At 40.6% G+C, this 23,592-nt stretch overlaps 1 protein-coding gene across 1 annotated transcript in view; it reads right to left on the minus strand.

Moving 5' to 3' along the window:
- Nucleotides 1–23,592, minus strand: part of EXOC4 (exocyst complex component 4) — a 911,169-nt gene that overhangs the window by 48,407 nt on the left and 839,170 nt on the right. Inside the window, exon 17 of the mRNA XM_043968219.1 lies at nt 23,128–23,287. Within this exon, the coding sequence (XP_043824154.1) occupies nt 23,128–23,287 (160 nt within the window). The remainder of the gene's footprint in view (nt 1–23,127; nt 23,288–23,592) is intronic.

The following is a 23,592-nucleotide window of genomic DNA, read 5'->3' on the forward strand; positions in this document are numbered from 1 at the left end:
CCATCTGTTCATCATTTCTTATAGCACAATAATATTCCATCACAGTCATATACCACAACTTGTTTAGCCATTCCCCAATTGATGAGCATCCCTTTGATTTCCAATTCTTTGCCACCACAAAAAGAGATGCTATATATATTTTTACACATTTGGATCCTTTTCCCTTTTTTATGATCTCTTTGGGATACAGTTGTAGTATTGTTGGTCAAAGGGTATGCACAATTTTATAGCCCTTTGGTCATAGTTCCAAATTGCTCTCCAGAATGGCTGGATCAGTTCACAACTCCACCAACAATGTATTAGTGTTCCAGTTTTCCCTCTAACATTTATCATTTTCTTTTTTTGTCAATCTGATAGGTGGTAAGTAAGGTAGTACCTTTTTAATTTGCATTTCTCTAATCAATAGTGATTCTGCTCTGAATTTTCTAACCTCAAATGAATGAGGCATTCTTTCTTTGTGGCATCTGAGAAGGAGCCTGGCAGAGAAAGCTGCTGTCTTCAATGCTTAGATATGTTTTCTAATTATTTCATTGACTTGAGTGAAAGTTTAATTTTTGAAGGGATGAATGGAACTGGGACTTTTATTGATAGGATATTAATGCTAAAAGTATCAACCCTCCCCCCCCACTAAGGTTTCAGGGTAAAACCAGTCCCACATCTAGGCTTATTGGAGCTCAGAAGTTAGTGAAGCCTGTGCCCCTTTCTGTCTGCCATATCTGAGAAGAGTCAGAGTTCTTGATGGAGTAGGCACTACTAAGGCCAACTCATGCAGAGGGTAGAGGAGGCAGTGCCAGGGTGAACGTGGAAAGGTACAGCATGGGGTAGGGATCATCATCAGCAAAACCAGAATGATGGCAGTGGCAACAGCAGCCATTCAGCAGAGGTCACAGCAAGCAATAATAAGATGAGTTTGGCAGCAGAGGGAATGGGATACCCACAGCTGAAGGTTCTGGACATCTTACCTTAAAAAAAGTCAATGTCAGAAGAGGAAAATGACAAATGCTAGAAGAGATGTGGAAAAAGTTGAGACACTGATGCACTGTTGGTGGAGCTGTGAACTAGTCCAACCGTTCTGAAGAACAACTATGTCTAAAGGGCTTATAAAACTGTCCATAGTCCTTGACCTGACAATAGCATCATTAGGTCTATATCCCAAAGAAATCAAAGAAAAGGGAAAAGAACCTGTTTGTGCTAAAATATTTATAGCAGCTTTTTTTGTGGCAGCAGAATTGGAAATTAAGGGGATGCCCATCAGAATAGCTGAACAAATTGTTGTATATGATTGTGATGGAATTCTATTGAGTGATAAGAAATGATGAGCAGAATGGTTTCAGAAAAACCTGGGAAGACTTATATGAACACATGCAAAGTGAAATGAACAGAACCAGGACAACACTATAAACAGTAACAGCAATATTATAAAGATGATCAACTGTGAGATACTTAGCTTTTTTGACTGGGACAATGATACAAGACGATTCCAAAGGACCCATGATGAAAAATGCTATCCACCTCCAGGGAGAGAAGTGATGAACTCTGAATGCAGATTGAATCATATATATATTTTAAAACTTTAAAATTTGTTTTATTTTTCATATCTTCTTTTGTAACTAACATGGCTAACATGGAAATATGTTTTGCATGACTTTATACGCATAATCAGTATAAAATTGCTTGCCTTCTCAAAGCAGGAGGAGGGACAGGAAAGAGAGAATTTCGAACTCAATTATTTTTAATGTTAATTTTTTTTTACACATAATTGGGAAAATTTAATGAAATAATAATTTTAAAAAACATATGGCAGTGGAAAAAATCTTCAATATACAGAATTTTGCTAAAAAGACTAACAGAACACAAACCTTTCTGCATGATAGCAGGAAGCTATACAATGGAACTCCTTTACAACACTGGTGTTAGAAGCCCAGCTACAACTTGTTTGTTGCAGAGCTTATCTAAGTTCCCAAACTCTAAGGCAGATTTTTCAGTTTAGCAGTTGAAGGGGCTCATTAATCTCTGAGGAAATATCCTTGCAATTTAGAAAAGTTCTCACCAGGTGACAGTAAAGATTCAGAGGTGTGTGGCTTAAAGGGATGTCAGAGATGTAGTATGGCATGATTTTGTTAAAAAAAAAAAAGACAAAAACAGAAAAAAGCCCCAAACCTGCTTGTTAAAGGAACTAGAATTTGTTTATTTAATATCACAACATAAAGTTTGGAAAGATGACCTTCACTACAAGCTGACAATAAAAAAATAAATTATCATACACTTCTCTAGCTGTTTAACCTTGGTCCCTAGCCAAAGTTACAAGGTCCCCAGTACAGTCTTACTGACCAACTGATAGGAAAGTTTCCTTCTCTAAAACCCCCATCAATTCATCATCCTTCACTATGGCATCCAAGTCCTTTCAGCCTCTGAACATTCAGCTCCTGTTCATGAAAGAGAGTCATTTTTTTTTTTTGACTATGCCAACTTGGCCTCAAAAGAAATAAAGATCCTGTCTGTCTCTTTCTCTTCAGTTTTTCTATCTCTCTTTCTGTTTCCTAGCTATTATTTGTTCTGTTTGGTGCCACAGCCCGTAATAAAAAAACCCCACTGGGTCACACAAGCATTTCTTTATATCCAGGGAGCACAGAAGGGGTTAGAAACTTCAAGTCACACTTCCTATAAAAGCAAAGTGGGTTTTTCTGTGCCTTTACTTTCTTCAACCTTTGAAAAGAGAATCACTCCAAACTTTCTCCTTCTTACCATGTTTGGTTTTTTTTTCTTTCCTTACCAGGTTCTTAACCAACATAAAAGTGAATTATGTTCATTATTGGCCCGACAATCTCCAACAAGAAATCAATCAAATTTAAACCATTTCTATCAGAACTCAATCAAAAAGCATTTAAGAACCTACTATGTGACTGCCTCACCTTGTAGAGTTTAGTGACTATATCTTTTTTTTTTTTTTTTTTTTTTGCGGGGCAATGGGGGTTAAGTGACTTGCCCAGGGTCACACAGCTAGCAAGTGTTAAGTGTCTGAGGCTGGATTTGAACTCAGGTACTCCTGAATCCAGGGCCAGCGCTTTAACCACTGCGCCATCTAGCTGCCCCGTGACTATATCTTTTATAGCAAATAAAAATGATTTTAACTCATCATGATAGGCAAACAATGATTATTTTTACTGTATTTGTAGTTGTAGTTGCTATATTTTGGTAGGGATGTGTTTTGATCCATGCTATATGTAGATCTCTTTAACACAGAAGCATGTTATAGGATTCTACGCTATTTTCTTTAACAAAAACACACAAGCACCTTAGATGACCATTAGATTAGCATGGGAAAACACGTATGCTATTAACACTGAGTTCTAAGCATTTCCAGCAAATCTCATTTTGTATATCTACAATTATAACAACAGAGTGAGAGTATGATGGTGGTGAACAGAAAGAAACCCTTAGATTTATAGACCCTAGGTCACAGAGTGGGGTCAGGGTAAGAATCCACGTGACTCCATTCCACAACATTGCCCCCCCTCAGAATGATTCTTTTTTAGTCAGCAGCTTTATGGTTCTCGTCCTCAGAGCTCTGGAGGTCAACATTTATAAATTCATGCATCCTGTGCACAATAAAGATGACAAGTTATCTGGAAGCACTTGTTCTAACCCTGGCTCCACAACTAAGTAACTACATGTTTCCTTCTCTCTTCCCTTCACGGTCTTGAGCCAAGTCATCAAGCCTCTCTGGGATTTAGTTTCATCATCTGTCAAATAAAGGAGTGCAATGTTATCATTCCAAGGTCCTTTCCAGTCTTGAAATCTGGTGATTCTAAGAACTCAGCAGGAGAGTCAGGCTAACCAGAAACTACAGTGATCTCTTCTTACCAGTAAGTGACCTTCTCTCAAACTAGCAGGTGATCTTCCTGCCACATATCCGCTTGCTACTTCCCACGATCACACTAGTATTTTGGGGGCAGTTAATGTAGTTCCCTCTTTTTTGTTCTACCTTAAATTTCCAACACTGCCTCATCTCCCTTCCAGGGAGAGATCCTTTTCCTCTCAGCACACGATGTCTTGATATCTCAAAATGAGAGTGTGAAATAAAATTAATTCACACAGAGGGACATGTTCAGCTCTAGCAGGAACACACATGTACAACCTGCCATTATTTCTAGTTATTTCTGTCATCCACTGTTAATGAAGGTGACAGAGGCCCACAACTGTTGTTTTTTTACAAAAGGACTTTCTCTTTTGATGGCAACCACCTTGAAAGCTTGCTTATTGTATCTGCTCCCTTAAACAATTGAAAAAAAATTCCAAATGGAGGTGTTTCTGTCACTTCCAAGGTTACAAAAAGCCATCAGAGCTCTCCCACAGAACTAACCAAGTTTGAGTCTCTCTCTTTATAGGCTGACATACCTATGCAGCTACTGTACTAACAGGGTTGTTGTCAACTCCAACCCCCCCCCCCCCTGAAATACATTATCCTCTGCTCTCTATTTTCCTAAAGGTGCAGTTTCAGGGGATTACCAGCATCGTAGCAATTCTACTTTTCAGCCTCTTCTCCTCCTTACAGTGTCATTTTCTCCCTGGGAAAATATGTTAGCTTGTAATGGAACAACTTCATACTTTCTGAATAACTCAGACCATGCTAATGAAAAGATAGATTATCCAATAAATTCACTAGCAAGACAGGTATCTTTTTCTCTCTCTTCCTCCCCCACCCCCTTCTCTAGTGCCAGGCAATAGATACACTATCTTAAACCACCAAAAGCTTATAAAAGTTTCCTGGAAATCCAAGATTTCAGACATTTATGCTCTCTACTTTGCTGGATCTTTGTTTGCTTTTCTTTATACTCTAGTCATTGGGCATTAGTTTCTTCATTTGTTTGGCCTACAAGGTCCCTTTCAGCTCTAATATTCTATGGAATATTATCCATGTGTATAGTTTCTACCATCACCTCTTTCTCTCTAGACCTGTTCTCTTGCCACTTCTGCTTGCCAACCATCACCTCAAACTTAACTCATTATTTCCTCTGTCCTCCTCTCCCACACAACCACCCCAAAGAATGAACTGGCTCCCTCTTTAGATTTCTCTATTTCTGTCAATCATCATTCTTCCAGTCATTCAAACGTGAAACATGAGAAATCACCTTTGCCTTTTTTCTACATCATTCTCCATTCTCCATCTAATCCAACTTAAGCTTCTTTCACAACGCTTCTTGCTTCTATCCCTTCCTTTTCATCTCTCCTCTCACAATGGAAGAGATGAGCTTTGCTTTATCTTAAATTTGACTCATTTTAATAATTTGGGCGGGGTGAGGCTTTGGGGGTTAAATGACTTATCCAGGGTCACACAGCCAGTAAGTGTCACATGTCTGAGGCCGGATTTGAACTTGGGTACTCCTGAATCCAGGGCCAGTGCTTTATCCACTGCGCCACCTAGTTGCCCCCCCATTTTAATAATTTTTAAATGGTTTCCCTGACTCCATGATCTCTTCCTTCCAAGCCATCCTGTACACTGCTGAAAGGCCAAGCTGCCTAAAACACTCAATTCAACAGACATTCATAGCTCCTCCTACTTATAAGGCCCAATGCTAGGGCCTGGGAATATAAAGGCAATAATGAAACAGTCCCTCAAGGACTTGCCTTCAAGGGGTTTCCCTTCTACTTATATCATTCCTTTGCTCATAACCTCTAACATATTCTATCCAACTGTCTCCCCTTCCCCGCACTCCCTGCCTTCTTAAAAGACTGCACCTATGACATTTTTTGGTATATGAAAATTAAACCAGGTCAATATCCCCTCCGCAACTTAGAGCCTTAGAGAATTATGAAGGGTTATACAAGGCTGTACATATCAAATGTAGGATTTGATTCCAGGTATTCCTGACTCTGAGGCTGACTGAGCCATTTCTCATGAATAACTTCAAGACTCCATAATGCCTTTTGGTGTGGGAATTCCACCACTTCTCATCTATAAAAACAGGAACAAAAATAGCCTGCTCTGTCTATGCCACAAAAGTGTTATGAGGTTTCTGTAAGATAATGGTGGTGTGTGACGATGCTTTAGCTCTAACCACTGTACAAATGAAGCCCGTTATTCTTGCTTAGAAGATAAAACCCAATCTCCTGAAATAGGTCAATGGCTTCCACGACGTGTGTATGTATATAGCCTACTCTTCTAACATTATCTTTTATTACTGACCTTCTTCAGGAGCCTTACATACCAACCAGACCAAGTGGTTCATTAACTCCAGAACATCACAGGCTTATTCACATCGCTGAGGGTTTGTTCACACTTTCCCCTCTGTTTGGAAAGTCATCCCTCCTCTTCTCTGTCTATCCAGTCTAGCCATAATACAAGGCCAACCTCAAGGTCCCTGATGATTCCTTCATGACGTCTTTTCTAACTGCTCTGGTGCAGTGATCTCTTCTTCTGAAGAACCCACAGCACTTACTGTCTGTCCCACCTATGGCACTTCATTGCAGCTGTACAACTCTGTTATTATTAGACTTTTCATACGTGTCATCTAATCTCCCCAGCTATGTTGTTGCCTAGGACATAATTGTTAGCTTTTATTCTCCTCTGTTGGGGGAGATAGGTGGCCCAATGGATAGAGCAATGGGCCTGGAGTCAGGAAGACTCATCTTCCTGAGTTCAAATATGGCCTCAGACACTTACTAGCTGTGCGATTCTGGGCAAGTCACTTAACCCTGTTGGTCTCAGTTTCCTCATCTGTAAAATGAACTGGAGAAGGAAATGGCAAACCATTCCAGTATTTTTGCCAAGAAAATCCCAAATGCAGTGATGAAGAGTCAGACACAACTGAAATGACTGAACAACGAACAGCAACAAAACTCTTCCGGTGAACATTTTATCTTGAGAATAAGGCCTGCTCAAACCTTTTCCCTTTAATTCATAACTGCCATGAGAAATAATTAGTAGGCAGCTAGGTGATGCAGTGAATAGAGTGCTGGGCCTCTAGTCAGGAAGACCTGAGTTCAAATCCAGCCTCAGACACTGACTAGCTTTGTGATCTTGGGCAAGTCACAAAACTTCTGTTTGCCTCAGCCACCACTTTCAAAATGGGTATAATTAGAGTACTTATCTCCCAGAGTTCTTGTTAGGATCAAATGAGACCATAATTATAAAGCTCTTAGCTCTGAGCCTGATACATATTAGGTGCTGTTAAAATGCAAGTGATTATGATTATTATTAACTACTGGCAAACAGAACTTTAAAATTCCAAATAAAAGGTAGGCTTTATGAAATTAGAAGACTGCATGCTCTTAAGTCTCTGAAATTTACCATGTCTTACTTTGTGTTTCCTTTTGTAGTTTTTACATATTAAGCTCTCAATAAATGTTTACTAAATTGAACTGGATTTCTCATTCTTCTTCCCTCCCACCCACCCACTTCTTAGTTCTTGACCTCGAGAAATGGACCTATATTACTCCTCTTTTTCCTCCCTTAAATTCTCTAGCTGCTACCCTTGGATTTTCCCATTGGCTCCTTTTGTCTGTGTGTGTGGGGGGAATGGGGGTTGAGTGACTTGCCCAGGGTCACACAGCTAGTAAGTGTCAAATGTCTGAGGCCAGATTTGAACTCAGGTACTCCTGAATCCAGGGCCGGTGCTTTATCCACTGTGCCACCTAGCTGCCCCTTGGCTCTTTTTTTTTTTTTTAAATAAGGAAGGTCTACCCACTTGAGCTCTGACCCCTCCAACTTAACCTGAAGGCCCCAGGTTGGGACAATGGACATCAAACTGAGGCTCAATTGGACACACAAAAGAATGGAATACATAGAAAAGTATTTATTGAGTGCTATGTACAAAACCCTGGGGACAGAAGTAGAAAATCAAGATGGTGCATGCTTTCAAGTAGCTTATGTTCTAATTAGAGGAGGCAGTACACAAAGGAGAGCTCTCATACACTGGAGACCATGGGAGGGCCAATTGCTTTTATATAACAAATACGAAGCAATTTCTAAGTCTTCTTGTTTTAAGAAGGAAAGGATAAGGTATTTTCCCCAAAGGCCCCTCTTTAGAAAGGGGCAGAGAAGGGGGAGGGAAAGAAATGGGAGCCACAAAATGATTTAAAGTGGATTCCTTTCCACAATAACAACAAATTCTAACTATTTACAATTTGGCAAATTGCTCGTAGCCAACAGCTCACACCTGAACCAAATATTTCCCTGAAAGGCATGTGTTTCTCTTGTTCGAATATCCATTTTGTGTAGTTATCATTTCTGTGGTCGCATCCCAGGAAGAAACATGAAACCAAGATGTTGAGAAGTAAAACTCTCAATATAGCAAAATAAAATTCCTTCTACGCTGTTTAATTACTGTTAACAAAGAGGGATAGACAGACACACACTGAGAAGACAGGAGAGGGGGCTGGGGCTTAGAATGACTGATTTACACCAGAAGTAATTACTTCATATTTTTCATAAACATTTGAAACCTATTATTATTTTCTCTACAGCTCACATCAGCAGAAGACTGTCACCTAAGGGAAAAATGGGAAAGTGGCTTGTAATTAATTTCTGTTCAAATATATCAGCAAACCTTTAATGCTTTGGATAAAAATGCTCTCTAATCACTAAGGTTCCTCAAACTCTCCCTTCCCCCTCTGCCTCCTGACACCCCAAAATGTGTAATCAGCATCTTTGTGAAATGTATTGCCTAAAGGAGAAGCAGTTTTAATGCCTGTTGGAAAGTTCAACCCATTGATTCCCCTTCCCTCCTACCTCCCAACCCCCTTCCGGAACATAGCCAGAAAGAAAAGTCAATCAGCCCTGCACCCCTCCCTCCCCGACTTATTTTTTTCTTGTTTTCCTCCATCTCTGGTTTAGGAAAATGGAAGCCTACATTTCTCTGGAGGAATCCAAATATGGAGATGCCAGGCAGTGAAAATCATTACTGCTGCACCCAAAAGCCTGCATCTTTAAAGGTTAAAGCCCAAAGATTAAGAGTGCCTCCAGGAAAAACTGAAATGGCTGCTCTGAATAAAACCTCTCCATCAATCGGAAAACTGCAGCACAACAAAAGAAATGAAGAACTACAGCAGACTTGACATTTACATTTTTAGGTGCCTGCCGTTTTATTTTTTCAACTATTGTTCACTGCCGGAGAGGAAAAGTTACATGGGTTATGTACAGGTGTTGGCGGCTGCTCTCTGTCTCTGGTCCACGCAAGCACAGAGAGAGGCTGATGGAGGCACTGCTCAGGGGAGCAGGGCTCCTCAAATGTGGCCAAGAGCTCCCTGGTGGCCGATCTTTCTACAGCCAGTTTGTGGACAATTTCCTTATTTTTTCTTGATGCCTGTTTCCGGAGGCTGGGTTCCAGAATTCTGAGAATTCCTATTTAGCTCCACTAACTACTTCAGGAGAAAACCCAAGTCAAGTGATAATTATGCTCAAGGAATCCTGGGATGTGAGCATTCAGAGGGTACTTAGAACTCATCTAGTCTGACCACCACATTTTATTGCTAGTGTAGATTTGTGTTAGGGCTTTTCGGTTTGCAGAGCATCCTGGCAACAATCCTGTGAGGTAGACTATTTTTATCTCCCCTTTGCAGACAATGACAAGTGAAAGGTAGATTTCTCAGCTAATAAGTGGCAAAGTCAGAATTCACACTCAGATCTTTTCATTTTAAATTCATTGTCTTTTTTTGTTTGTTTGTTTGTTTGTTTTTAGTGAGGCAATTGGGGTTAAGTGACTTGCCCAGGGTCACACGGCTAGTAAGTGTTAAGTATCTGAGGCTGGATTTGAACTCAGGTACTCCTGACTCCAGGGCCGGTGCTTTATCCACTGCGCCACCTAGCTGCCCCAAATTCATTGTCTTTTGTCCTGCCTCACACTGCTCCTTAAGATCTCTTCCAGAACAGTGTCTGGGATCTAAGAGATAATTAAGAAATGCTTTTTGACTGATTCAACAGCAACAGCAACAGCAACAGCAACAGCAACAGCAACAGCAACAGCAACAATTGATTGACTGATTTTGGCCAGTCGTATGCTTATAAATGTTGAGCATTCAGCTCTCTGAAAGAAAAAATGTTTGCATGGGACACTTTTAAGTTTAATCTGTATCATTTAAGTTTTCTCCATCACTTTCTTAAGTCTTGACAATCAACAAAACAATAAATGAAGCCCTGATCTGTAGCATTGCCAGTTTCCAAGGTGTAAATGATCACTGGTTCTCAGGAGCCAGGTTTGAGCTGGTCCAATCACTGCCCTTATTCTAATCCTGATCTATCACGGATGAAGTAAGTGACTTGCCTGACATCACAAAGACAGGGGTAGAGCCTAATTATTGGGTATCTCTAAGATATACACTGTGGTCCTTAGGCTTTACAAAATAAAGAGTAGGTCTTTAACCCCAGCCAAAGAGAACTCTTAGGCTCAAAGCATTTTTGCTTGACCCTCTCTATCTTTAAACTAAGAGCAATAATACTGACCTACCCTGAAGGGCTTTTATGAACATGAATAAACTCATTGTTGAAAAGCACTTTGGGGTTTATCCAAATGTGATATTGCAGAAGAATTTCTGTTCTTATGTGAGTAGAAGCAAGAAGAGCAAGAGGAACCCAGGACAGAAGGGAGCAGGCTACAAGAATAAAGGCCCGACATTTAATAATTAGAGAGAACCCAAGGTTGGTTTGTTGAATTTTTTACAAGCACAAAAATTTGAGGTTAATGAACCAGCCCTAACCAGGCACCATGTGGTAGGAATGACTTGCTATTTCTAGCTCACTGTGTACTTCCTGGGCCATGACCCTGGAATCTGCCACCCCTGCTCTTAGTCAGAAAGTCAAAAGGGAGCCTCAGGCTCTCAAACTAAGGAAGCAATCTAGGGGACAGGTGGTTAAAAAGAAACTTTAATGGTTGGAACTTTTGGTCAATGCTGCAAAACTGTTAATTAAGGTTAATTTAAACATCATAGAGATCAGAGTTCAATGGAAAAGGGAGTGAAGGGAAGAGAACTAGATAGACAAAAATTTTAAAAACCAAGAAAGAAAATGGAAGTGTTTTAGAACCAAGTTCCTATTTGAAAAATTAAACCACAGAAGAGGAGGCTGATATAGAGCACTGAACTATAGTCCCGACTTTGCAAGCATGGAGAGAAGAAAGTGCTTTTCAAGCACTGTAGAAAGAACCTGTCTTCCAGAAGCTATCTTGTCCTTGGAGAAAAACTGTGAGAGACCAACCTTCCTGACATGGAGAGCCGAGAGAGAAAAACTGGTTGGATACGAAGCCTGTTTTTTATCAACCTAGGTTTGGTCACAGATGCTCCCCCAAATATATATGTAACTCAGACATGATAGCATTAAAGGAAAAAGACAGTAATACATGGTCTATGAAATCAGTTTATCAAATTACTTAATGCTTTCTATGTATTTAGCATCGAGGCAGATATTATCTGGGAATGTAAACATATAGACATGAAAATTAGAGCAAAAAAGAACTAAAATCTGTAATTAGAAATGTAAAAAAACCCACCAATGTGGTATATGATAGCTTATTAATTCTATGATATAAGTGATAAAAGAATTAGAAAAGGGGGCTGGGAGAATTGGAAGCGTTTGGGAACAGCATGCACCAAGTCTGGCTGGACCACAGGGCACAAGAAGGTGGACAGTGAGGGATGAGGTTGTTAAGGTAGGCTTTGGTCAATTGTGGAGGGATATGAATGACAGGCCAAGGATTTTGTACCTTATCTTGTAGATAACAAGAAGTATGGTGTGACTGGGGATGGGGAGGGGGAAAAACCATACCTGATCAGAGCTCTGCTTAAGGATGTTTGATCTGGAAGCAGTTCATAAAATGGATTAGAGTGGATTAAAGGACCTGAGACTGAAGGCAGGGAGACTAATTAGAAGGCTCTTGCAATAGTCCAGGTGAGAGATAATGAGGGTCTGAACTAGTGTGGTGGCATTGGAAATGATGTGATGAGAGATAGATACAAGAGATACTTCTGGGGAAGAATAGCCAATTCCTTTAAGGAATTTCAGGTAAATTTCCTCAAAAATGCAAAAGTAGAGCAGAAAACAGAAATGTCAGTATGGAGTATAGGAGTCGGAAATGGCTTCATGGAGTAGGTGAGACTTAAACCTAGGACCAGGAAGATGTAGAGGGTCTATGTAGGCAAAGGGGAGGGGGGGAGGGTATTCCGGGCAGAGAACCGAGCATAAACAAGACATGGAAGTAGGAACGAGTATGTCATATATGGAAAAAAGTGAGGAAACCGGCCCACCTTGAAAAGGGGTGTGTGCAATGTCAAGTAATGGAAAAATAAGGTTGGATAGGTATGGAGGGGACAGATTAGACAGTGTGAATATTTGGAAAGTCAGGCAAAGGCATTTAGACTTGATGGGTAGACACCGGAGCACTCTATGTGTCAGACACTATGCTAAGTGCTAGAGCTACAAGTACTTAGAATGAAACAATCCCTACTCTCAAGAAGATTATGTTCTAACAGGGGAGATAATATGCTCATATAAAATACATTTAGCATAAATATAAAGTGAGTAAATACAAAGCAGTTAAATATAAAGTAGTTTGGGGGAATCGGGAAAGGCGTTATGCAGAAGATGATGCCTGGGATACATCTTAAAAGGAGAGGGACCTTAGGAGGTGGACGTGAGGAGAGAGTGAATTCCCGGGGATGCAGAATGGCCAGTGCCAAGGCAAAGAGCTGGGAGCTGGAGTACCATGTGTAAGGAACTGAGACAAAGCTTGTTGGGTTGGATGAGGTGAAGTAATGTCCACTGAGCTGGGAAAGGTGGGCTGGGGTGAGATGGTATAGGGCTTTAAAAGCTAAACAGAAGAATTTTTATTGTATCTTAAAGGTAATAAGAAACCACGGGAATTGGTGGAGTAGGGGAGTGACAAGGTAAGAATAGGGCTTAAAATATTACTTTGGTAGCAGTGTGTTGAATATACAGGACTGGGGAGAGATTGGGGCAGGGAGACCAGATAACAGGCTATTGAAGTAACTTAGATGAGAGGTAATAAGGGCCTGAATTAAGGTGAGAGCTGTTTGAGCAGAGAGAAGGAGTGAGGTATGAGTGATGTTGTTCAAGGAAGAAATCTAGGCCTAGGAAGATGTAAGATTGTACGTGGGCAAAGGGGAGGAGAGAGGGCATTGCAGGCAGAGAACCAAGAGTGAGCCAAGAACGAGTATGTCAACATACAGTGAAAAAGTGAGGAGACTGGCTTGCCTAAAAAAGAGGGTGTGTATTGTCAGGTAATGGAAGTCCCAAGATCTGCTATGTGAGGTGAGAGAGAGTAAGGAATTGAGAATAATGCAGATTATAAACCTGAGTCACTGCAAGGATGGTGGTGCCTTGGCCCATCAAAGGAGATAGATCCCCTCCATACCTATCCAAGTAAGGAAAAGTTGTGATGTTTGCAACAGGCTAACAGTATGCATTAGGGTGAAGGAACTGACAACCGAGACAAGCGGGTGTAAGATGAGAAAAGCTTAAACAAGCAACACGGTGTTCCTGAAAAAGGAGAGGAAGGAGAATGATTCTGAGAGACAGAAAGATGGGGTGACAGGCTGGATATGGGAGTGGAAGGAAAGTGAAGAGCGCAAAGATCACCTAGTTCTGCAACTAGCTTTGTCGGAGGTTTCTAGAGGTGACAGTAGAAATCACGAATAAATCAGATCATCAAGGAAATCAGTGTCAAGAAAGAAGTCCAGAAGACCAAAGACCCTGATCTGGTTAGGAAGAAAAGTAGTCAATAAAGGCAACGGAAAACCCCAACCAGACATCAGCATAGAAAGGGAAGAGTGAACGGCCAACAGAGGTGTAGCAAGTTCTGGAGAGGGGTTAAAGAATGAGGCCTGAAGGTGTGAGAAGGGAATTGCAATAGTGCAGGTGAGAGGTGATTATGCCTGACCTAGGACGATTGTAGAGAGAGCATAGATTGAGCTGAATGCAAGATATGTGAATGGAGAACGGACAAGATCTGGCGACTGACCAGATATGGGGTAAAAGAAAGAGTCAGGAGGAGTCAGAAACTGGGAACCCAAGTGACTGGAAGAATAGTGGGAAGTTAAGAGGAGGGTGGGTTTAGGGGAAAGGTAATGAATTCAACTTTGATTCATCTCCCCAAGAGGCAGCTGGGTTAGATGACCATTAGTAGAATCTGGAAGATTCTAAGAGTCGAATTCTTTCTCCTCTGGTAGGATGTGGTGGATTAATTACAACAGGTGCTGTAGAATGTACGAATGAATGAGGGGAGGAAAAACAATCTATTCAGTGCGTACTGGATGCCAGACAACATATCCAGAGAGAACACAGATTTTCTAGTAGCATCACTGGGAAGGAGCAGCAACCTTAGTTTTTGAGGTGATCCTAGTCCTTGACCTAATAAAACATAAAACAAAAAACCAAAAAACAAATCCAAACACTCACAAACCCACATAGGTAACAGTCATGATCAAAAGCCTCTGAAGGGCATGTTTGGCCCTGGTGTGGGAGAACCCGGGAGAAGACTAGCAGGAGAGGTTCCTTGCAGCGCCTTGAGAGCTAGGACTGCCTTTTGACTCTTATTGTATCCATGGTGCACAGCACAGTGTGTGGAAAAGGGTAGGTACTTAATAAATAAACGTTTACTGATTGATTGGCAGAAAATGTATAGAGAAAATCCTGTGTAAGGCTCTGCTCTTTGTTTTTAAAAAAACACCGATTTTTTTGTTAAAAAAAATAGTTTTCCCCCGGAAGGCATTTCTTCTTTTCCCACAAAGCCACCCCCTGAAGCTTAACTCAGGGAGATGTCTACTCCTGCCTGAACCTTCGAGGGGACCCTGGAAGGATTTATCGGGCTGGAGCCCTGTGAAGGGATTCCACTAGATGGCAGCATGTTACTGCTCATCCTCCTCCATCATGTCACCCGGTGGTCAAGCCAAGCTGGAAAACTGGAATCCTTCTTGCAGAAAATGAAAGCAATAATCTTAGGACCAAAAGGATATGGGAAATAGATCTCCCCTTCTGGGAGGAATTCACCCTCCCTGGCTTTGTCAGAAAGAACTCTGCACCCAGCAGAGGCTGTATGGCCAAAGCTGCGACCTTTGGGAAGGCATATAACCTTTGTGCCCCACATGGGAGGCTTAGGGAGGGAACGAGAAGACGCTTGTGACTTATGGAGAAATGTGCCCCAGGTACAATCTGTATCGAATTGCTTGCCGCCTCAAGGAGGGAGGAGGGAGGAGGGAGGGAAAGAATTTGGAACTCAAAATTTTAAAATAAGAATGTTAGCATTTTTTTCTTACATGTAATTGAGAAAAAATAAAATGAGAGAAGAAAAAAAAAAGGTGTTACATAAATATAAGGAAATAACTTTATTGATATTATTTGGGTGGTTATGAAGCTACCCGGGTATTCAGATTCTTAGAAATTTTTTTTTTCCTGAAAAAAAGAATGTCTCCTTTGGAGCACATGGAAGAACCTCCTAAGATGCTTGTGCAGAATTTTTGGATCACAAGTCAGGCACAGAGAGCAAGGGTGAGGTAGGAAGAACAAGAGGAGAGGGTGATGCAATAAACAGAAAAACCACAGGACTCTTTGGGTGAGGGAAAGAACACCCTCTCGGGGTAGCATGGGTACCTTCTGCAGGACCAGCACAGGCAGCTGAACAAGTGAGGGGCTATTTGTATGGATAGCTTTGAGAACACCACCTAATATAAGTGTAGGAAAGGGGAAGAGATTCATAAGGGTCATCTATTTCCTATTTAAGTTATATGGAAACACTGCTGGGACACCATTCTTCGGGTTTACTACCTGTTTTAAAGGTTTGTTGTGAGGAAAGAATTTGTATACTTTAAGGAACTACATAAATATGAGTTGCTTTTATTTCAGTCTCTGATTTTTAACTCGCTGGCTGTTTGTTTACTCTCCTAAATTATAACCTTTCATATTCTTATAGTTGAGCTTTGAGGAGTCCCCTTCTTCACCGATGAGCCCTGCCACCTCCCCAGGGGCCATTCTGATGAGTTTTCCCTCTGGTGGTCCTGAGGTCCTGGATTGGGTTCTTCCTCTGTGTCACTGCCAAAAATTTTGATGGTAAGAACACATATGCAGGACGAGTCACAGATGCTCAGAGTCCAGTTAGTCTAACCTGCACCTGAACCAGAATTCCCCTCTAAAATACACCTGATGAGTGGCTACCCAACCTTTGATTAAAGATCTCAGGGGAGGGGGAGGCTCTTCTCTCCTGAAGCAGTCCATTTCACTTTGGAATAGGTCTAATTGTTAGGAAGTTTAAATTGAAGTCTCCTACTTTTGCTTCTTTTTAATTTCTCCAGGCCCCCTGCTCCTAATTTTGCTTTCTTGGGCCAAGCAGAATGAGCGTCATCACTCATGGTGGCCCTTCAAATGCCTCAGGACAGTCACTTTATGTTCCTTCAGTCTTGCCTTCCTCAAGTTAAATATCCCCCATTCTTCTGAAGGATCCTCATGAGGCACAATCTGAAGAGTTGTTCTTAGCTGGCTGCCCTTCTCTGGATGTTCTCCAGGTTAGCAATGTCCTTCCTACAATGTGGCACCCATGACTGGGCACAGGCAGATGTGGTCTGGGCAGGGCAGACTACAGTGGAACTATCACCTTCCTAGTACTGAAAACGATGTTTTTCTTAATGAATCCTAAGATGGCTAAAATGGTAGCTTTCATATTGCTAACTTGTTGAATATGTAGTGTACTTAGACCTCTAAGTTTTTTGGTTTTTTTTGGAAAACTGCTGTCTAGTCATACCTTCCCCTCTTTGTACTCTTCAAGTTGATCTTTTGTTTCAATTTCTATTTTTCCTTCTGCTTCTAGAATATTAGGGCAATTTTCCCTGACAATTGCATGGAAGATGATGTCTAAGCTCTTTCTTTGATCATGGTTTTCAGGTAGTCCAATAATTTTCAAATTATCTCTCCTGGACCTATTTTCCAGGTCAGCAGTTTTTCCAAGAAGATATTTCACATTGCCCTCTATTTTTTTATTCATTTGGATTTGCTTTATTGTGTCTTGGTTTCTCATAAAGTCACTAGCTTCCATTTGTTCAATCCTAATTCTTAGGCAATTATTTTCATCAGAGAGTTTTTCCATGTAGCTTTTCAAGCTGTTGACTTTTTTCTCATATCTTTCCTGCATCACCGTCATTTTTCTTTCCATTTTTTCCTCTTCCTCTTTGACTTTATCTTCAAAGTCCTTTTTGAATGCCTCTATGGCCTGAGACCAATTCATATTTTTCTTGGAAGCTTTGGATGTAGGAGCCCTGACGCTGCTATCTTCTTCTGATGGTGCACCTCGACCTTCCTTGTTACTAAAGAAACTTTCTATGGTCCTCACCTTTCTCTGTCTGCTCTCAAGGTGATCTTTTGAACCTAAGTATAAGACTCTGCATTGGTTCTCTTAGATTTTATCTTATTATATTAAGCCCAATGTTCTTGCTTGCCTGGAATTTTTTGAATACTCATTCTGCCATCCACTATTAGGTTTGTGTTTTTTAAAGCTGACAAACATCCCAGTTATGCCTTTATCCCAGTCAAATAAAAATTTTCACTAGCACAAGGCCAGGCATAGATTCGTTGGGTGCTCTACTGGAATCCTCTTTCTAAGATGAAATAGAATCAACAATGATTACTTTTTTGGACTGGCAATTTGAAAAGGTCTTAATCTATCTGTTTGAACATCTAACTAAAAGCTCTCTAGCTTTTCTGTATGAGTGGCAAGAGAGACTATCAAATGCTTTGATAAAATCTGGATAACCTATATCCACAACATTCCTCTGTACATCTACCAGGCTAGTGACCCTATCAAAAAAGGAATTCAATGAGGGTCGTATAGTAGCCTATTCTTGATGAAATCATGCTGGTTCTTACGACAACTGCTGCCTTTTCTAGGTGTTTTCTAACTATTCCTTTAATAGTATATTACAGATTTTTTCCTCAGGTATCAAATTCAATTGAATATCTCTTGTAGTAGATTTTGATGATATAAGAATAGAGGTTGTTTATTAATGAAAAGTAAAATCAAAGGATTATTTCACTTGTGCAATAATAAAATTCCAAGAGATTCACTGGACATATACATGAAAACAAAGGTGACTATTTGTGGAAAGCATATTATAAAGGTCTGTGTTGTAAAGAGCACCACCATAGTTTCTGTCCAACCCATCAAGCCTATTTAGCTTGAAGGGTGACTGCAAAAATGTAGCATTTTGCAAATCATACTTTGAGAACCCTCTTAATTTTACTGCATTTTTATCTCCTATCTACCTTCTATCCAGACTCTAAGGCAGATGTGAGGTTGAGATTTCGACTGACATACCTACACAAAGTGCCACTTCATTTAAGGTGAATATAGAAGAGAAGGAAATGTGAACTGAAACAAAATAAAATAATCAGAATCAAGAGAATTCTGTGTGTGTATGTGTGTGTTTGTGTGTGCATCTGTGTGCGCAGTGCGTGTATATACCCACACCCATACCCACACCCACCCCTATCCTAAATATTGAGGTATATACACCTCAAGAAATATGGGGGAGAAAACAAATTTAAAAGACATCAGAATTCTGATCAATGCAATGATGAGTCTTGACTCCAGAGGACTTAGGATGAAACATATGCCCCTCTTCTCAACAGGGAGGTGGCAGACTATAGTAAGGAATGAGACATATACTGAAAGGCAGAGTCGGTGTTTCCATTTTGTTTAACTGGTACTTCTTTGTTACAAGATATGTTTCTATGGGGAGTGGATAGGGATATTTGGAAGGGATAAAATTACTAAAAAAGTCAGCAAAACATTTTCCCCTCCAAGTCATGAAGATGATTTTATCATAAATTAATACTGCTCATCCTTGACTGGTTCAGAATTTCTAGCGCCATGTCTTGCTTTGCAAGAACCTGATAAATGCTAGGCTAAAGAGAAAAGATATTTAATCCAATGAGAGATGGATGGGAATGTAATATCTTTTATTAGATACCATCTGGTCCAATTTCTTTATTTTACAGATGAAGAAATCATGGTTCCTGGAGGTTAAGTGACTGGCCCAAGGTCATAAGGATGGTAAGACATAGAGTCAGGATATAAATCCAGGTCCTCTAACCTCACATCTTTTCTCTTTCCATATGGTGACTTGGGAGAACAAAGCAGTGAGGACAGACAACCAGGGAGAAATAAGAATGAGGAAATTTAACTGTACTATGGAGGGAATCCAGTTACAAGACACACCCATGGCAGTGGATGGAGAAGAAATTTTAGGCCACTTATCTTGTATATCACCTTTGTCTGAAAATCCTACAGACTCACAGTCCCTTTGTTAAACATTGCCATGAGATATATATGGGGCCTGAAGTGCAACACGGACATCTCCCAGTATAATACAAGAATATTGAACGTGCAGGTCCTGTCAATACTTCTGTGAATCACATTTAGAAAATCACATCATAGCTCTGGCTAAGACAGTGTCCGATGAAAGGAATTACAAAGCAGACAATGACGCCCTTTGACTTTCTAGTTAATCTGCGGTGATTTCCCAGGACAAACTATCCTTCTGAGTGTGAAAATCAACAGCAGGGTCAAAGAAGTCAAACCCATGTCAGGGCTTAAGTGATCATTACCATAGAAGACAGGGAGGGTCGCACTATTACTCTAGTAATGCTGCAAGGTGCTTTGAATCCTTTGTTCACCTGGGGTTTATCTTCTTGTTCACAGTTTAAATTAGGGCATCGGTATGCAAAGAGTGAAATAACCAACTAAGAATGGGTAATACCTATCTATCACCGTCACAAATGCTGTAAACATTCCCAAGGTATCCATAGTAGAATATTAATCATCATAGAAACTATCTTGATAGTTCCAGCATAAATGGGATTACAAGAAATCTTGTCCCACCAGGCCCTACCCATCCTCTATCCCTTGATAGCCCCCCAAAACCCCTGTCCCCCACAACTGTAATAGAAAAGGCTTTCCCTTTTCACTGGCCAAGGTCATGGAGCTAAAACGACAACAAAAATGAGAAACTATGAGAGTTTTGCAACTTCTTGTTAAATAAGTTTTCTGACACATGGCAAACCAATGATTAATTACTGTGCTTGAAGATAACATTCCTATAGAGAGTCAGTGGAAATACAGATGCTGTCCATGCTTGATTAGCCACTGTTTAAGGAATGCTGAGCCTTAGCACACTCCTAACATTCTATTCTTGGTTATTTGGGTCTTGCTGTTAGGTTTATCTTACATAGTTTGAAATTCAGTACAACTAATGGGATACATTTCACAGAACCTGCCCCTCTCAGGAATAGCAAAGGGGGAAAGACATAGGGCTATAGAAGGGATACATCCATGATTGTGGGATGCAGAGGAAAGGAAACCTATATATGGGAATTAAACACATCCAGGTATATACATGTAAGCATGTATATATGTATTATGTGTATGTGTGTGTGAATGCATGCATGCATGTATGTGCATATGTACCATGTAATATGGGAGGTAAGCAGAAGTTCCAAAGGAGATTTCTTCTGTTCAGTCAAGTTCGAATTTGTCCATATCAGGGGCTATTAAAGCTTCTCTTAGGTCCTTGGTTAGCAACTTCAAGGTACTAAAGATGAAATAACATTCTGTCATAATCTATCACCAAGTAAACCTTGATTTGGCTGGTTTAAAATCCTCATAATCTCTTAATCTGTCTACTGTTTTTATTTCAACTGACTTTTTTTTTTTTTTTTTTGGTGAGGCAATTGGGGTTAAGTGACTTGCCCAGGGTCACACAGCGAGTGAGTGTCAAGTGTCTAAGGCTGGATTTGAACTCAGGTCCTCTTGAATCCAGGGCCAGTGCTCTATCCATTGCACCACCTAGCTGCCTCTCAACTGACTTTTAAAGACATGGTCTCACTTGGTCTTCGTGACTCTGAGGCAAATATTCTTTTTTTTATAGATGAGAAAATAGAGGTAAACAGAGGTCAAGGCATTTGCGAAGGATGGCACAGCCAGAAAGGGAGGGATGGGATTAGATTTCTGCTCCTGTGGAACTGACAATAAAAGTCCCTCTACCAGTGCATGTAAATTAATGGCCTGAGCAGTTGCCTGGGGGCACTCAGAGGTTCAGTGATTTTGCCCAGGGTCACACAGTTGATATGCATTAAGAGGCTTTACTTGAACCCAAATTTCCATAATTCTAAAGCTGACTCTCTCTTCACTAATCTAGGATCTGAAGGCTAAAATCCTAAACTGGCCTGGCACTTTTTGGGAAAGGAACTTATCAGTCAAATCACAGCCTGTGCAGGAAGATAGATGATTTGCCCTACCTTTCCAGAGAAGGGTTACCTTGGGTGAAGTTACCATGGTCTACACTATGTCTGAGCCTGAAATGATCTTAGGGATCAGTTTGTTTACCTACCCTGCTTTCCTCTCCTATATGTTTATGCCAATATATCTCCTTTCCCAATCTGTCTGATGAAAGAAGATATCAAAAGAAGCTGTCCTAGACAGAGAAAACACAAGACATTTGGGAAAGGCAAAACTCAGTTGTCATTTAATTATTGCTTGGAGCCATGCTTCACCAGTGGATAGCCCACTGATGCCAACCTCAGAACCTAAATACTGCTCAGTCAGCATTGCATGAATACAGATGCCAGTTGCTGTTAGCACATGTTCCGGGCCCCACACTGTCTGCCAAAAACCATGCTAATTTACTTAACATTTCAGCTAAAGAAAAAAAAAATCATTTAAAAAGGGATGATTGAATTTAGGAATTATATTCCACAGAGAATTAGTAATGGTTCTCAGTGTCCCTCAGGCCTCCATGTTCTTAACTTCCCCTTGTCAATGTTATTATGAATAGACTAATTCAATAATGAGATCATTCCCCATAAGAGAGGCCAAATAAATGCAACATTCAGTCACACCTGGTTTTCCTAATCTGAGCAAGGAAGGCTTTCCATCTAATTCAGTTTATCACTCACTCACACACACACACACACACACACACACAAATAGGGAGAAATATAGGGGGACAAAGGAGGAGAGGGAGGAAGAGAAATACGCTCTATAGGGTCATGCAATAAATATTGTAATAATTGTATTACAAATATTGTAATAATTTTCCATATGACAGGACATTTATTTATCTCTTTAAAGGCCACCCCAAGAATTCAAGAAGTCAGATTAAAAGATGTAACAGTAAAAGCACCAGGCTAAATGAGAGACATAGAGATTAGAAATAAAAGATGATTTCTTTTTTTTTTTTTGCAGGGCAATGAGAGTTAAGTGACTTGTCCAGGGTCATACAGCTAGTAACTGTGAAGTGTCTGAGGCCAGATTTGAACTCAGGTCCTCCTGAATCCAGGGCCGGTGCTTTATCCACTGCGCCATCTAGCTGCCCCCCAAAAGATGATTTCTTGACTATGAGTTGTCAGCCATTGGCTATTAGTGATGGAGCTAGTGGATTCATCTGTTTTTTGTGTGTATGTAGGGATATAGTATGTCTATTTATCTACTGAATGGCAGCGTGATACAGCAGATACAGTGGTGGACAAAGAGTCAGGAAGACCAGGGTTCAGATGCTGCCTCTGACACATACTGAGTACAGGGCCTGAAGTCAGGAATATATGAATTCAAATCCTACTTCAGACACTTATTAGCATTGAGACCTTGGACAAGTCACTTAACCTCTGTCTCCGTTTCTTTATAAAATGGGGATGATAATTATAGCACCTAACTTCCAGGGTTGATGTGAAGCCCAAACAAAATGATATTTGTAAAGCATTCAGCATAGTGCCTAGTATATAGTAGGCACCATATAAAGCTATTATTATTATTATTGCTATTATTATTAATTAATAATGTTGTTATTTTTAATTTCTCCATGGACCCAAATAAATCTCTAAGGTCACCAATCGCAGGACAATTGTTAAACCGCATCAGTGGAGGGAGTTGTCCCCCAACAGTAGGATACATTTGTTCTCCCATTACTCTCCCAATGGGCATAGTTGTACTCAGATGGAGCACCATGGGAAGAGATGGAAAAAAACAACCACTTGCATTCTGGGACCTCAGGCTCTTTATAGTTGTGTGTGCTTGTTCATGAGCTCCCAGGCTTCCTGTGTACTGCATGTTTACCCGTGACCCCTAGCCTTCCCTGTACCTTGCAAAGTCCAGGTCTGCCTCTCGCGACATGGTGATGTTGGTCAAGTTCTGCTGAAGCACAAAGATGTTCCTACACATTTTCTTGATGCCGGACTCACTGATACGCCTGAAGTACTGGGCACCATTGATCAAGATGCAGGAAATCAAATGGCCCAAACCTGTTGGAACAAAGCAGGGGTGGTGAATCAGACAGAGAGGGGACAGAGCAGTTCCTCCGCCCAACAGTATGACTGGATACATTTGAACAGATGCTTACTGCCTATATGGCCTTAGGCAAATCATTTAACTTTCCTGGGCCTCAGTTTCTTTAACTGTAAAATGAGGGGGTTGGACTTAATGGCTGAGGTTCTTTCCAGCCCTAAGTCACGAGTGCTTTACTCTTTTTTTTTTTTTTTAAGTGAGGCAATTGGGGTTAAGTGACTTGCCCAGGTCACACAGCTAGTAAGTGTTAAGTGTCTGAGGC

This window comes from Dromiciops gliroides, chromosome 5, assembly GCF_019393635.1.
Source record: "Dromiciops gliroides isolate mDroGli1 chromosome 5, mDroGli1.pri, whole genome shotgun sequence".
NCBI lineage: Eukaryota > Metazoa > Chordata > Mammalia > Microbiotheria > Microbiotheriidae > Dromiciops > Dromiciops gliroides.